General features: G+C 33.2%; 2 protein-coding genes across 4 annotated transcripts in view; one reads left to right on the top strand and one right to left on the bottom strand.

Moving 5' to 3' along the window:
- Positions 1 to 1,842: 1,842 nt before the first annotated feature.
- On the top strand, positions 1,843 to 12,952 carry LOC106052249 (E3 ubiquitin-protein ligase RNF113A-like). Its single transcript, XM_056031073.1, has 10 exons — positions 1,843 to 1,999; positions 4,814 to 4,902; positions 5,392 to 5,502; positions 6,513 to 6,620; positions 6,909 to 7,018; positions 7,757 to 7,863; positions 8,136 to 8,225; positions 9,887 to 9,980; positions 10,914 to 11,020; positions 12,773 to 12,952. Exons 1-10 carry the CDS (start codon positions 1,903 to 1,905, stop codon positions 12,865 to 12,867), a joined length of 1,008 nt encoding a protein of 335 aa, XP_055887048.1. The 5' UTR covers positions 1,843 to 1,902; the 3' UTR covers positions 12,868 to 12,952.
- Positions 12,953 to 14,027: 1,075 nt separating this feature from the next.
- Positions 14,028 to 17,641, bottom strand: part of LOC106052246 (uncharacterized) — a 33,127-nt gene continuing 29,513 nt past the window's right edge. For all 3 annotated transcript variants that reach the window (XM_056028454.1, XM_056028453.1, XM_056028455.1), the window contains exons 10-11: positions 16,735 to 16,848; positions 14,028 to 15,332 (exon numbers count right to left, since the gene is read on the bottom strand). In XM_056028454.1, the coding sequence (XP_055884429.1) occupies positions 14,322 to 15,332; positions 16,735 to 16,848 (1,125 nt within the window). In that variant the 3' untranslated portion in view covers positions 14,028 to 14,321. The remainder of the gene's footprint in view (positions 15,333 to 16,734; positions 16,849 to 17,641) is intronic.

The following is a 17,641-nucleotide window of genomic DNA, read 5'->3' as shown; positions in this document are numbered from 1 at the left end:
ACCTGCCACATGACCAGAAAATTCCTCAGTGGACACTGATAAAGGGACTACAATGAATTTTGTTTCTCTCTAACGAAACTCGACCCCGGCGGTGCCAGAGAATGAATACTGGTTCGTTTCTAACATATAATAATATAATGACAAATGTGTAATCAATGTAAAAGTAGGCCTACTCTATTACACAAGTTATGCCTGTTTGTGTTAAATTGCTATTGTTTCTTTAATATTACGAATATATTTGCTAGTTAAGATACATGATAAATATAATATGTGAGATAACGGTAAATTTTAATTGCACGAGCAGCACGACACACTCCAAACATTGAGTGAATAACGTGTAGATCTTACATTAACCCTAGATTTGTACATTTAAAATGATGCAACCTCATCTGTACGATTAATATTCCATGCAACCATTCAACGCATTTTAGACATTTGTCCTTGGAAACTAAGCTCCAGATTACAGTTGACTTTCTATTGAGTAAGATATTAGAAATTAGATGTCCAGAAAAGATAGCTACTATCAATTTGTGGGAGAGAACTAGACAAAAGCCCATAGCCCAAGACATCACAAAACGAAAATGGAGCTGGATAGGACACACCCTGCGAAAACCAGCTACCAATGTTGCAAGGCAGGCACTTGACTGGAACCCACAAGGAAAGAGAAAAGTGGGCAAACCTGGAAGAGAAGAGGTCAGTCATCAGTGAAGCTGAGGGTACTGGAATGACATTGAAGCAGATGAAGAAAGCTGCTCAGAATCGAGTTCGGTGGAGAAGTGTGATTGCGGCCCTGTGTTACCCTGGAAGTGCACAAGATTAATTAAGTCAAGATAATAATAATAATAATCTTTATTATCCGTAAGGAAATTTGTCTTACAATTTGTGCATTACACCAAACAAAAAAAAATTATAACTATAAGAAACCAAAATATACATTCACACCAGACTCACTCATAATTTACATGTGACAAAGTTTATACCAGATTGTTCTTATTTAATGATTTGATTGCCAGGGGAACAAAAGAGTGTTTGTGTCTGTTTGTCTTTGCTATCGGTGTCTTGTATCTCTTTTGTGATGGTAAACAACGATGTTAATAAAGAAGCTTCCAGAACTTTAATCTCATATCAATTGATGTCAAACATTCATTCAGTACAATTGCGATGTGGGAAGTCTTCAAGAATTTTGATGTCAATGTCTTCTGGTTCCTGTACTTGTGAAAATCAATACACATTCAGAATATTTGAAGATTCAGCGTGTGACTCGGAATCCTAATAAGTAGCATAGTTGACCAATGCCCCACATTTTTGGGGATCTCGATGAGGCATAAGCAAACTATGAAATGAGGGTACTCTCGCACCCTCTTAAGCACTCCCACGGAGCCTTGCTGTGCTACCCTTTGGCCTTGTCCCCTCTCACGACCGTTTCCACCCGGGCGCCACGATGAGGCAAGGTAGCGTGCCCGGGCTGTGCCTAACCCACTCATTGACCTTGTCTTCCCATCGCTTTACTTGCAAATCAACTTCATCTTTACCTATCCCTTAGCCTTAGTCTGTTGAGCGGTTGGGGCACCATACAAATATGTTGACGGTCTTTGTCCATGCCTGTGTTTTACCTTGGGCAACATGTATTTCAGTGACAGGGCATAGGCCTATCCATTCTTTTTATGTTTTCATCTCTGTCTCTTCTTTTTTCCTGGTAATGTTCCCCGAATGAAGGGTTAGGGCATGCTTTTATTTTTATTTTTTGGTTAATATGTTAAGTTCCTCTATTCTAGTTTCTAATTGTTACAGTTGTAAGGTACACCCAGATCTATTTAGTTACTAATTTGACAAAACATTTGCAAGAAATTGCCATTTTAGTTGGCAGCACAGAGAAAAAAAAATATAAAAACAACAACAAAAATGTCGGATAGTGAAAAGCAAGATAAACCTACCTTTTCATTTAAGAAAATAAATCGCAAACGGGCAGTTAGGAAGCAACGTAACGAAAGCAGTGATGGTAAGTACACATGGAAAACATTTTCATATGCAAATTTGAGTGATCTAGGCATTCTAGGGACGTACCCTATCTTAATCTTCTAATATAGTGTAAACTTAGTGTTCTAATGTCTAATCTAATCACTAAATCTTATCTAACTTAGACTTAACTAACTATGACAGGTACCTATGATAATGATAATCTATCTTACTCTTATCTTCATCAATGATCTTGTCTTTATCTAGATTTAGATCTACTCTAGACTAGACTTGTAGACGACTAGAAATAATATAAAAATATACTAATATAGATCTAGATGTAGTTGTTATTACTCAATAAAAATAATAGTATAAGTCATAATTGATAATAATAATAAGTATTATCATAATATCATTATCAAGCATAAAGGCATAAATGGCATAATCATCATAATGTGTGTGATGTCACTTACAATACTTAATATTACTTACAATAATTAGTTTAAATGACATTAGTTGATTAGTCACAGTGATTAGTTACCTAGACATCCTAGTTATAGTGCACACAGCGCGTGATAGTGATACACTATCAGTAAATCTATCAGTAGATAGATCCATCTAGCTAGTTCTAGACTCTCTAGTAAACAAAAAAATCTATGTAGATACTACTAGATCTATCATTATCATATATTCATATATTATTATTAATTATATATATACTAGTCTTAATTAGACTAGTAACTTACTAGTACTAGATCTAGATTGTAGATCTAATAATCTAATATTAATTATAAAGTAATCATTAAAAAATTGCAATCTATCAATTATAATATTATTAATATAAAATTATAACATTTATAATTAATATTGATCATATCAGTTAATGTTCAAGTAGTTCAATGTCTAAAGTAAAGTCTAGTTCTAAACTCTAACTCTACTCTACTCTTTCACTCCTAACTGACGATACCAACGTTGATTTGACCCCATTTAGTTAAATTAATTTTTAGGTTTTATAAACTTTAATTTCTATAATAATTATTAAATACCTTTATAGATCTATAACATTTCCTGATTTAGTGATTACGTATAAAAAAAAAAGTTATATGGAAGTTTAATCAAAACAATTTAAAAAGGTTAGTAAAACACAAAAGAGCAAAATGAATAATTCCATCGTAACATGGAAAATAATTAAGAAGAGAAAGAGCTAAGTCTAATGTCCAATTATTGTCTTCGATTCCGAGTCAAAGATTAATACTCATTATTGAATAAATGTCTTAACTTAAAGTGATTAAGGATTCATGATTCATGCAGTGTTTGAATGTTTCACATGACTATGCAAACGCAGTTATGACCTGCATATTCTCCTGCATCTCGTGCAGACAAAGCTGTTGACGTTGTGTCGTTGACAGTCTATTTAAGTTTTCTTTCCATCTTCTGTGCCTGTCTAAACTGTCTTCAATAATCATTATATAGTTATTTATATAACCATAATAATGGCTTTTCTTTGAGTCTCAAATGTTTGTCCTTTGTGAGAGCTCCTCAACTGTCTCTTACAGGGGCCATCAGCTGCCAGCTACTTTCCTCTGGATTTATGTCAGTATGGCAAAGTGTTCCTGAGTTAATCTTTAAAGTGCTTACGGGAGAGGGGGGCACTTTTGTTACACCATCCTCCTTTAAAGGAAAACTCTGTTGGTTTTGACAATTTTTTATATATTTTGTGTTTTGATTTACAGAAAATAATAATATTCTTTTTATTTTATTTTCAATAATAACTTAGTAATTGATGTTTTTCTGACGTAATTTTCCTGTGAATCCGAAACAGTCAGATTTTCACCGGCTTTCTATGTGACGTCACACAAACCTATTAATTTAATCTATTGACTTACTGTATAGCAGAAAACTATACAGTAAAGTTTACAATCGTGTAAAAGAAATATAGATCTAGGTCTATGCAGTTAGAAAAAAAAATGCATGTTGAAAGTAGATCTACATGCATGACTAACCATGGCAGTGTGTATTTTCTCACCTGACCACTCAACACACAATAACACTATCGGTCAGTTGTCTTGTCTTGACACGTAGTCTAGGCTAGCCTTACACTGACCAGTCTGTTAGAAGGGGAGGGGTGTTGTTGAAAATGTTACTTTTTTTCTCAAACTGGTTATAAAATCCTAATGCTTTTAGATCTCTATATATATATAATTGTGCCATAGCTATGGACTAGGCCATCACTAAGCCTAACAGCCACTGTAAGAATGAATCAATGCGATTGGTTAGATCTAGATTCGCTTTCAGTATTGATGAGAGAAGTGATGTATGCCTAACCTAAAGACAAAATTTAAAAAAAAAAACTGTTTTTTTTTTTAGATGTCAAGAATTTTACTGTCTAATTTAATAATTATTAATGTTTCTAAGCATTTAAATAAAAAATGGTAAAACGTTTACTATTACAACTTTTTACGCAGAATTAAAATTTCTCAATAACTCAAATTTGAAAAACCATTGGAGTTTCCCTTTAAGCTTGCCAAAGAAGATCTGCTACATACTAACTAGATCTATATATTCTATCAGAGATTATGTTTCTGGTCGATCAAAATAAATAAAGAATTTTAGATGATCACAATGCTTCGCAATGCTTTTTAAAAATAAGGCTGCTTAAAGTAACTTTAAATTAGCATTTTTCTAGATCTAAGTAGATCGATATCAATTAAATATAGATCAAGTTATTCTACATCTACAGTAGATCTATTTGACAAAAGTAACATACCACAAAAGTTTAGTCTAGATAGTAAATAGTAGATAGTCTAGATCTAAATTCAAAATTGTGAATGAATCTTGAAGGATATTTTCCTACTAGATGGTTCAGGGAAGAGTGACAGTGATGATGGAAATGTAGCTGTGCGTCAAATGGTGACCAAGAAAAAGAACAATCCTATGGTGCAATCAGTAAGTTATTTAAATCACTTAACTATACAATAAATATTCTTTTGTTCCAAATTAAATGATGGCTGCTTGTCATTGTATAGAGTCAGGGACTCTTCATCTTGCTCTTTTTTTCCTGATCACTTATATAATACAGATGTTACTTCAAAATAGAACATGATCATGTCCTACGTTTATTATTTATATTTGCATGGCAAAAGATGAACTTTGTTTTGGGGCTCTCTCTGTTATAGAATTTGCTCTAGCTGACATTATATTTCATCTTTCTAGGATTAGAATGATCACTAATTTTACTCATTTGCAACAATTGTTATTTGGACTTACAATAAGTTTCATTCCAATATCCTGGTACAATAAGTTTCATTCAAATATGGATACCCTACCTCATCATTCTGTATACCTTACTGTGATTAAAAATGTGTAAAGAAAAAAAAAGAAATTAAATAAATGATTAAATGATCACGTAATGTAGTGATTCTTTTTTTTTTCAAGACAAAAAGGCTTAAATTAGGGACCACAGGTGTAACTAACAGCTCTAGTGATGACAACAGTGACCAAGATACTGCAAGTATTACAGTCAGCTATAAGTCGAGCAGGTCAGGGGTGAGTTCTAAAGAAATTAATAGTATAAATAATTTTCTTTATTATTTATAGTGGCCTCTTTCAGTAAAACAACTGTGGTTCATCTTGTAGAAAACTTTTTCTGAGAGAACTCGGCTGGAGAGACACTTTGTCCACATATAATGCAGATTGAGTTGGCATTTTTTTTGGTGGTAGAGAAACCAGCCATTTTAATTCTTACACTATAGCCAATCACATTGCTGGCTTTGTTAACATTTTCAAAATCAGCATGGTGGCTTACATAAAAGTAAATAAGAAATTGGGGTCATTGTGGTTAAATGATAAAGGCTTGGCTTCCAGACCGGGGGGCTTGAGTTAAAATCCAAATGAAGACCAGGATTTTGAATTTTGGGATATTTATAGCTCCTCTGAATCCACCTAGCTCTGTACCCGACATTAGTTGGCTAAAAGTGAAGGTGGTTGGTTATTGTGGTGGTCACATCACACGATACCCTCTTTAACCATGGGTGAACTTTAATTTATCTGGACCATAAATTGCTCTCTCTGAATGGATTTTTCTTTACTGTTTAATCTTTGTGCAAATACTTCTAAGGAAAGTTGATGTCAAAACTTTACATGTAATAAATATCCCATTATGTTACCATATTTCTCTCTATGTGATTGTCTTGTCATGTAGTATGTGCTCTTGTGTTATTTGATGGCCACAATGGTCCGAGGTTTGAACCCTACTTCGCCTCTACCCCCCCCCCAAAGTGCTACTCTTCAAAGTTCTCAAGTCCAAATCTTGACTTGAGCTGAGTTGTGTTTGCTGAGCGCCTGAAGACAACATGGAAACTTCCTAGATCCCCCTTTTATCCACAAGTCCACAAAAGAGATTGGAGCATATTGACCGTGTTATAGCCTGAAAAATGTGCTATACAAAAGCAATTTTAAAAAAAAATTTGTTTGAGGTTTTAATGTTCTGGTACTTTAAAATAAACAATTTAAAAAAAAATGCTGTTGCTAATTAATTTTAAAATGTTTTTCATTAGAAACGTGAAGGACCAGATGATATGGGTGCCACTTCTGTTATGGAGATAGACACCCAGGCTGATAGAGATGCTCAAGCAATCTTAGAACGTAGTTTACAACTTCAGAAGGTAATTGAAAGTCTGTCCTCTTTTGGTGTTGTGAACTCATATCTTGTTGCATTCAGTCATACATTACTCATACACTATAGCCAATTCATTATCTTTTGTAAACTGTTAAGTATCATTTATCTTGTCTAAACTTAAATAAAGTCCTAGATTTTATGCCTGCATATGTATTGTCTTTATTGAAGTAATAATGTTATTTAAAAATAATATCCTCCAATTTTATTTGTTAAAAGGTAATTAATATAATGAATTTATTTTTGTATTTTTTTCCCCCCTATACCCATCATTCAGGAGCTGAAAGAAAAAGAAGATGATAAAATATACAGAGGTATCAACAATTATCATCAATATTATGAGATCAAAGATTCTATTCATGGAAATGCAGAGAGTGGAAAAAACAGGTTAGCATATTTGTCTAAGTGTTATTCAAAATCTTCAATATTGGTTTGCATTAATTGTTCAAATTTGTATAAATTATTTACTAAAAAGGAAATTAAATTCAGAGTTTGTTAATAAAATCATTATGTAAACCTGTTAATAATTTTTTTTTTGTTAGTATTTTTTCATATAACAAAGTGTTTTTTTTTTTGTTGTTTTTTTTCAAAAGTGTGTTAAAAGCCTAATTTGTATAATGTGAGGTTGAGCAAAGATTTGATCCCCCCCCCCCCCCCCCCCCGCCCTTTTTCCTAAAAAAAAAAAGTATTTTTTAGGCTTAAAAAAAACTACTATAAAGAACATTATCACCTTTTAGTATTACAGATAACAAACTATGATTTTGTCCTCTTAGAACAGGACATAGAACTTAAAATTTCTATCAACAGATTAAACCCCAGCCTGTCCATAATTGAGCACCATTAATAATTTAAACATAAGAGGCCAATAAGAAAATTGAGGGCATAGACTTGTAAGAAAAGCAACAACCGTTATAAATAAGTGGGAAGTGATCAGCTAAACCTTTTTTGAAGCCAGCATTGCTATATTGCTCCCAATGGTGCGCAAGGTCTGAAAGGGGAACTTTTCATTTTAACATACAACGCATGGTTTGGCCTAAATAGTGAAACTGATGCCCCTTAAAAGAAATTAAGGTATAAAGATAACTTGCAATCATTTAATTAAAGTGAAACTATGTCTCTTTCTAGATACGGCCCTTTGAGAGCTCCAGCACATTTAAGGTCAACAGTTCGCTGGGACTATCAACCTGATATTTGTAAAGATTACAAAGAAACAGGATTCTGTGGCTTTGGTGGTAAGTTCATAGTTTGTTTATTTTTGTCTTGTACTATGGTTTGAATCACTTTTATTTGTAGATCTAAAAGTATTTATCTTTAAATTATTAACATATATAACATAAAAATATTGATTTTTCCAAAAAAAAAACCCATAACAAAAATCTTCAATGGTTCTTTATTATTATTATTTTAAAATTAACATATTATTATTCCATTATTTACTTTAAATATTCATGTCCCTTTAACAATGGTCTTGTAAAATGTTTTTTTTTGTTTTTGTTTTGTTTAGATTCTTGTAAGTTCCTCCATGATCGATCAGACTATAAACATGGATGGCAGTTAGAAAGAGAAATGGAACAAGGAACTTATGGTGCAAAAGGTTTGCTTGAGTTTTCTTATCTAATAAATTACATAAGCTCCTACAAATAAGAAGATTGATGTCCCACACATATTTTTGTTTTAATCTAGTCAGTCATGTGTAAGTAGAACTTTCGGATTTTCCAAGACTATGTTTACTTTTGAGTATTCTGTCATAGAGTGATTTTAGAAATTGTGTTACTTAAGTGTGTGTGTTTATTTCTAATTAATGTCATGGCTCTATTTTTAGGATCTGAAACTAGTTTATAATTTGCTGAATTAGAATTTTCTCCTTTCTTTAAATAGAGTAGTGACATTAACTTCTTTCAAGCCCATCAGTATTGTAATTCATCACATTTGGTTTCAAATTAGTCTTTTTTATTAAATATTTTGTGCTTCCTGTGTTTTGTACTAAGCAATATGTTTTTGTCTCCTGGAGCTGAAAATATTGATGCAAAGTATTTATTTACTATATTGGTTTTAGGTTCTTTTTCATTATTATCTTTTTGGGGGGCTATAATTGTAGTTAAGATATCTAAAAGCAAAATTGGAGCTGCGAAACCCAGCAACCAATGTTGCTAGGCAGGCTCTTGATTGGAATCGCAAGGAAAAAAAAGTGGGCAGACCTGGAAGAGGTCAGTTGTCAGTGAAGCTGAGGATACTGGAATGATACTAGTCCATGGGAGCAGATGAAGAAAGCTGCAATTAGCCGAGTTTGGTGGAGAGTTGTGGTTGCGGCCCTATGCTCCCCTGGGAGTGCACAGGATTAAGTCATTATTGTAGTTTCCATTTTCTTAAATTCACTATAGAACCATAGATTTTGAATGGCTATCCTTTGAGATTATATTGTTTACATATTCACTCTGTAACTGTTGGCTGAGTTTTTGGGTCAGATGATTAATGCTAAATACTATGATGCACTCTTAGATTTTAAAATATTTTTTTGTACAAATTTTTGTTTGTTTGCTGAAATCTTTTTGTTAGATATGAAACCATACATCCATCCCAGCATTCATTTATCTTATTTGTTGAGCGCTTTGTTGTTATTAAATTTCCCATAGTATTTTATTTAGCTGGGTTTTAATGCTTCTCTAGTGGATGTCAACTGGTTGGGTTATGTCTCTTTCTGCAAGAATTGATTGTTGAAAGTAATTATGAAATACAGATTACATTTATTTCAGAAGATAGATTTTTCCTTGAGTTTTTTTTCTTTTTTTTTAATGCTTTTATTTGGCTATTTAGTTAATTAAACTCATTGTCAGATAGTCCAAGAATTGTGTATGTTAGTTATTAATTACTCTTATGTGTTTCTTAATCTAGCTTTACAGTTTGCTTTAAATTTCAATGGTGCATTGGGTTAATAAGTAATTCAATGATACTACCTACTTTGAGGTTGACCTATTACTAATGTCTTCTAATTATCCTAGGAACATAAAAATCTTGTATGATCTAAAAAGACTGCATTTCATTTACATAGGTTTTGTATATATGCTATGATAAAAATCTTATGCTTATGAAAATAAATTTCTTTTCTGTAAAAAATTAATCATCATCATCTGTCCCTTCAATTTTGTTGTGACAGTTTGCAGAGGATAACAATTTCACTTTTTTTTTCCTTTAAAAGTGTTCCTTTTTTTTCCCCCCATGAATACAAACATAATCATTTGTCTTTTCAATGTGCAGATGAGCAGAACTATGAAATTAGCAGTGATGAGGATGATCTCCCTTTTAAGTGCTTCATCTGCAGAAATTCCTTCAAAGATCCTGTGACCACAAAGTAAGTTTGAACTAGTAGATACCACTCTTGAAATTAATTATGATGGGAACATAAATAGTAAGTACTTCTGAATGTGATATCAAAAGGATGAGTGATGAAACAAAATGAAATGAAATTTACTTTTGTTTGAATAGTGCACTAATTTTGTTTTTAATTTTTTTGGGCATTATTCTATTGACAAACAGTTTATTTTAAAAATGTATTAATAAAATAATATTGCAGGACTGCTTTTTTAGTATACACTTGTATATGACATTTACATCATTACAGTGCTAAGTCAGAGCTTGGCTTCATTTTCACTATTTACTCAATACTGCTGCTGTTACAAGTTACAAATACATTTCCATTAGCACTAATTTCATATATATATATATATATATATGTCATTCATGTATAGCTGAGTACTTGTAGACCTAGCTGAGTACTTGAAGACCACAATTTAGTATAAGCAAAAACTATTTTGTCTAAAAGTGTTTTTTACATTTAGATATATATTTGGATATATATTCTGCATAACTACTCAAACTACTAGAATTACAGATGAATCTTTTCAAACAATATCTGATAACATACTCCTACTTCTTGTTGTAGTTTGTGTTGTAGTTATCATTTTTATTGATTTTCAATCAGCAGTTAAACGTATTAGACATTGAAAGAAAATAGTCTCTTAGTTCTTTGCTGATGGAAGACTTGAGGTGTACTATGTATAACAAGTGGGATAACTCTATATACAAAATGTAAAAATAATCCAATGTAGTGACAGCACAGCATATTGTTAAAAAAAAAAAAGTAAAATTCTCTGTTCAGACCTTATGATTTATAGGACAGATGGTGTAAAGGTCACCTGTTTTTATGTCTGACTGTTAATCAGTTAACTAGGGTGTCATAACTACATAATGAATTAATGATCATTGAAATTGTATTTTCTCTAAGGTGTAAACATTACTTCTGTGAGAAATGTGCCTTGGGCCATTATAAAAAGTCCAAGAGATGTTTTGTATGTGGTGAACCTACAGGAGGAATTTTTAATCCTGCCAAAGGTAAATACTATTAATATATATTATTTCCACACCTTCATAGAACAAACTTTATGAGTCTTAATATATTGTAATGTAATGCGAGTGGGATACAAGGCGAAGGGTGCCCCTGTCAGACTTGGTGAGTCATAGCTTGAAGAGTTGGACAAGCTCACATATCTAGGCAGCATCATAACAAACGATGGGGATACCTACCATGACGTAGTGTGCCTTATCGGAAAGGCATGGAACATTTTACAAAGGCTGCAACCTATTTGGACTATTCAAGATTTTGGACTTGAAGTTGACCACTAAGAGAGGTTGTGATAAAACATAGCATGAGGTTTGCGGGACATGTTCCCTGACAAATTGAATTATGCATACTAAGAGGAAGGGAAAACAGGGACATCCTCATATAATTTGGTGCCACACTTTCATGGAAGACCTCAGAACTGGGGACACCAAGTGGGAAGAGGTCTTAGACATTGCCAGTGACAAATCTTTGTGGAGACGGCTTGCCGCCCAATGCGCCAAACAGCGCTGGTGGGTCTAAGTAAGTAAGTAATGACTCTCACTATCCGGGCTCGCTGCAAACTGCACCACAACCAAATAAAAAAAACCTTGACAACTGAGGGCTCCAAAAAAATGTAACACTTTAATGCCCAATAAATCACAACAATACTGTAAAAATGGCAACACATAACACTGAATGTACAAATGCTTTACTGTTATTATTAATTGTACTGCCATATCAACTCTGTAGTGCTGTATCAACTCTACTGGCTACTCCGCCTTGTCCTGGACTTGTACTTCACTTTCTTTTACGGACCAACTTCTCACTGGACTCTGCTATACCAGACTTGATCTTGAATGGTAAATTCCTCTTGTACCTGTGAAATAGTGATGTGACTCTACACTTTTGCTCTTTATATAAGGACCCTGAATCATTCTAGACACTATGGAAATATCACCCATCTTTTCTGGGTGATCACATGACTATATCTGACGTGACTGGCATGAGCACTGTTCACAGCACAGTTCTATCTTGAAACACCGCCACTTGTCACGCTTGACTGTTGCGACGCATCACATTTGACTGTTGCCATGCATCACATTTGACTGTTGCCACACATCACATTTGACTGTTGCCACACATCACATTTGACTGTTGCCACTCGTCACATTTGACTGCTCGTCTAGCACTGGCCTGTGTAATTTGTGTCTGCTGGCTACACACACAATTGCCCCTATCCACATCACCTCCAGTTATAACAAAATCTTCATTGTACTGTAACTGTAGATTGAACAAGTTGCATTTCATCTTATTTGCAACTTTTTGATAATTGTATACTCTTTACATAGATTTAAATTGAACAGCCAGTCTTGCACCTCAAAAAAAAAAAATTGTTTAGACAAAATGAACAGTGAATGTATGTTTGTGTACTCATCCCCTTTGACACTGGTCATAGGTCCATATATTGTAGTCTTTGTGTTGATAAATGTGGACTAAGACTTAATACATATTAGAAATCAGACGTTTAAAGTTTTAGCTAGAAGTACTAATTTTTGCACATTTTGTTATTAAAATAAAATCCTTAAACAGAGTTGAATTTAATATTTCAATGCTAGTAAATGTTGCCAGAATGACATATTATAAAGCTTTATTAAATGCTTTCATTATGATATAAAAATTATGGTCGTTGTATGGAAATCCAGTTTTGATATTTGTAAAATGTCATTATTATAAAAACATTGATCTTAAATTTTTTTTTTCAGATGTCATTGCCAAAATGGAAAAAGTGAAACAAAATGAAATGCTAATTCCAGATGATGAGAGAGATGAGTCAGAAGACTTTGTTCCTATTTCTTGATAACAGTTATAACAAGTTGTATGTTGTTGTTTTTGTACATTTTGAATGCAATGTAGGTAAAAATAAAAATGCAAAAAATGATTCAATTTTATGTACTGGCTTGACTTTGTTTATTAGCATAGTATATATTATTTTTAAAATGTTAATGTTAGTATAGTTTATTTTAGAAAGAAAATATTTATTAAGCACTCTTTCTCATTTGCTATAATAGTTTATTAGGTTTTTTCTTTACTACTATTGTGCTCAATATAAATACCAGTATAGTTTGATCTTCTATTTAATAATAAGGCGTGTTTTCGAGTCCGAAGATTAGTAAGAATTCAGTATTTCCCATTGCTGCGCAGCCCCAGCTGTTACCTACATATTTTGCCACATCCAGGGCAAGCATAACCTTTGTCTGCAGGTGGTGGATTAAGATTTTCCTTTCGCCGCCTGCGTTTGTCCTCAGCAGTGGATTTTCTTTTGGTCTCAAATATGTATCCTGCTGCCTTCGTGATCTCCAGCTGTCTTGTTCTGAGGCCACATGCAACCAGGTGCTCTCTTCTATGTCAGCCAAGGAAAGTTGGCGCCTAAGCTGGTCTTTGAAGTGTTTCCGTGGGGCGCCTCTGTTATGTCGACCACCTTTCAGCTCACCAAAAAATATATTCTTAATATAAATGTTGTTTTTTGTTGTAAGATAATCATAAAATAAGTATCACCAATCCAGGACAAGAAAGATAGATATATAATTACCCTTATGAACATTCATTTCAGTCCTACTTTTCTTTCTGTTTTTTCTTATTGAATTAAAATGTAGACTACTTATAATTAAAATGTTGGGGATAGCTTTTCAAGTGCATTTTAATGCAATTCAAAACCATTGCCAGTTTCTTTATTCCTCTGCAAACCTGTTGTCAAGACATAACTTGGTGTTAAATTGCACTTTTTTTTCTTTATTACAGATTTTGTTGTACTGCGGACTTCAAGAAAAAATCACTCAATATCATATCAGTACCCCCCCCCCCCCCCCCCGATCTCATTCTCTCCCTTGTCACTGGTTGTTTTACTTATTAATAATTCTTAAATAATTTCTTCATTATCATACAGATTACTTTAAAATGAAAGAAAAAATATCACAAATACTAGCATTGAATTTTTAACACACAATACAACAGTATACACATTTTTTTGTAACTTTTTAATTTTTTAAAAAGTATATTAAAATCTAAAAATAATTGTGTACACACAATCAAACATGCAATTTAAAAAAAAAATCTATCACAAAAATATAATACCTTGTAGTCCTTTGTATATTTAGGTCATTTTTTAATAAATAATTTTACAAAATAAAATGATTTTTTGTCCTCTTCTCACCACACAAAGGCACATGACTAATATATTGGCTCTTTCAATAACAAATAATGTTTTGCTGTTCTCCTCAAAGACATTGGAAGTATGTTGAAACATCTAAGAAACTATACCAGAGATGTAGATGGGCGTTCTGAATGTGCTGAGAGATCAAAGTCAGTCAAGGAAGGAGCTGGAGATTCTCTGTCAGATAACTCGTCAGCAGTAGGTATATTAATGGCAAGAGTTGCTGGCCCTGAAGCTTCATTCAAAGTTCTGTTATTTGATTGACTTTCAATGTCTTTTGGAGAGCTTGTCACTTTGTCAGGAACTTTGTTGTCTCTGTCATTAATGTGATGATGGTGAGGATGAGCCTCTACTACTGGAATGCCTGCAGTTTGTTGAGAATCAGGTAAAATATTATTACCAGTAACAGAAACTTCAGGTTTGATAGTCTTTAATCCGGGAGGGTTTATATGCACATCGCGAAGTGGACTTGGGGATCTGTCTCTTGGTGTGTTGCTGCCAGGTGAAAAAACATATGGAGTGAAGGGAGCAACTGTTTGAGATGAACTAGGGGTCACAGCATGTTCCTGTCCTACTTTCAGCTGAGATGTAATCAGGATGTATTCTGCATCCCCTTGTTGTAGCCCTGGCTTAACGCTGCTGCCTTGAGCTGCATTGGTGCGATAGATGGGTTTAACTGGGTTTAATTTGCCTGGCACTTTCCCATTCTTGTTCATCTCATTTTGTGGAGTGCTTTTGGTAACAATTGTGAGGTCAACTGGTGGATGAGTTGTGGAGGAATGAACAGGAATAGTTTTAAGTTTAGGACTTGATGGGTGCCCATGGTCGTTGCTGCTTTGACTGGAAACAGATGATGTTCGGCTGCTTCTTCTTTCACTTTTATGATTGTTGCTATTATGATCAGCAGCTTGTGTAGCACAATTCTTCTCAACCTGGTTGCCTGTCTTCAAACTTGTAAGAGTGGATGGCACTGTCGAATCTTTTTTGACGCTTCCCAATTTGAAATTGACAATTTCATCTACAGACATTCTGTGGATCTTCTCTTCTTCTTCCTGTGTAAGTGTATCAATGTACATGACCTTCAACTTGGAGTTACTGTTTGGAGCAGTAGTCTGGAAATATAAAATTAAAAACTTTGAATATAATAAACATTAATCTATTATTATTATTCAAATATTAGTATTGAATGCAAAAAAATATAAATATGTTCAAATCACTTTCTACTTTTTTTTACTTTCTAAAAAATTGTATCCAGGAAACTATATTATCAGGAGAAAGGTTGATGTCAAACAACCAAAAATATTTTTAATTGAATAAAAAATAAACTATTTTGGCTACCTAATATGAAAGCCAGCGAATAAGCCAAACTAGTGAAGATACACCACCAGATACTCTTAGAGTATTAGTACAGACCAAGTGGTTTGGAAAGACAGTAGGTGAATTGAAGTGAAAGCAATGCTACTCTAGGTTCTTATGCTTCATCAGGCCTCACACACAAGACTGCTTGCTACATCTCTATAAGTTAGCGTAGCATTGAATGGAAGAAGTAAAAATAAATAGAATCTAAATGCAAAACTAATAAATTCATCACTTTTCTTTTGAAATTTAAAACTATATTTTAATTTCTTCCTATTGCTTAGTGGGGTGCCATTTAACTTCAAGAAATAAACATCACAATAACCTGCCAGCATAACTTTGTATACAAATATTGTTGGTTTGTTTAACAATATCAGTGTTGTGTACGAATGGGGAACTAGAGACAGGCTTATTATCTGTCTGACATTTGAGTACAATCTTATATTTAGTATTGTGAGAAACAACCTAGTAATGGAAGAAATTAAAAAAGGCAAATGGGGCTGGATTAGAAATACAATGCAAAGAACATCAGAAAACATTGCAAGACAGGCTCTGGGCTGGAAGCCACAGGGAAAGAGAAACACTGGGAGACCAACACAAACATGGAGATCAGTAGAACAAGAAGCAGAGATGGCAGGATGGACATGGACCCAGCTGAGGGGATTGCCCCAGAAGAAAAGAGTCTGGTGGCCAAGTACTGTTGCAGCCCTATGCTCCACTGGGAGTTAAAAGATTAAACAAACAAAACACATTTAGCTCAAAGTATACAAATCAACAGGTACTCTATAAATGACTCAATAATTGACTGAAATGTTTGGTTTTCCTATTTAAAAAAATATTTTACAGAATGTTCATTATCATTTCATTCACTGACATTTTCTTTTAGTTAATGAAATATCTTGAAAAAAATGCATAACAGGAACTAAATTTAAAACTAAATGTTGTGCATTAAAAAATTATTTCATTGAATTATCATCTCAACTGAACAAGCTGATAGAGAATTATGTTTCATTGGTTTAAAAATTTATAATTTTTAGATGATTGATCATGTTTCAAGAAGGCCTAATTTGACAGTCTACATTACTTTCTGATCTAATCCAAAATGAGTAAACAAAGGCATAAAAGAGAATAAAAAGCAAGAAAAAAAAATGTGCTCACTCTGGGAGATCTTTGTTTAATTTTAAATCCATTTTTTGGAGTCTGGATAATTGCTAAGGCTCCATTTGGATCACTCAGCTTCTCAAACTTGACTGGCTGAGTCTCAGATGATGGCTGTTGATAAAAAGATAGCATAGTAGCATTCAAACTTTCTTTTGCCAATTTTTTGTTGATATAAATGTATAAATTAAAAAAAAATGAAACATTTAAACTTTTTCTTTTAAAGCTTTATCCAAAAGCTCAAAATTTAACATAAAATTCCAGTAACTATAATCGATGGGTGACATATGTTTTAAACATTTATTTAAATGACATAGCATCTCAATGTATGTATAATGAGTGATATCACAAGTTGATAATATGTCTTAATAAAAAATTTTTTTTAGGACTCACATCTAATAGCTAAGTAGCAAATGCAACTAAATATTAATTGAAGCACAATAATAAAAATACTTAGGATGGATATCTAATTGTGGAATTTAGGAAATTTATGCACCGCATATTTATGGATATTTAAGCACAGGATATTTAGGCACCCGGAAATTTAGGCACCCGGATAATTAGGCACCGGATAATTAGCCAATTTTTGACAAGGCGGAAAATTAGGCACCGGATAATTAGGCACTCTTAATTTTGAAAATATTTTAAAAATTTTAACGTATATTTATCCTTAGGCTATGGGCTATCGGTGACGTTATAATAAATAGCAACTATAACGATTCTAACTAAAGAAAAGCTGACAAAATGGGGAAAAATTACAATCATGAGAATGTGTGGAAAAAATGACTCCTGAGTCACTATATAATATAGACATCACAGGATTCAGGGAAGGGGAGGTCGAGATGATTCTCCACTCATTGGTTCCCTCCATCACCAACCCCTAAGGTTGACTGGTGAGTTTTTTTAA

This window comes from Biomphalaria glabrata, chromosome 5, assembly GCF_947242115.1.
Source record: "Biomphalaria glabrata chromosome 5, xgBioGlab47.1, whole genome shotgun sequence".
NCBI classification, from domain to species: Eukaryota; Metazoa; Mollusca; class Gastropoda; family Planorbidae; genus Biomphalaria; species Biomphalaria glabrata.
Note: the sequence above shows the minus strand (reverse complement) of the source record. Positions and strands in the feature narration are given on the sequence as shown.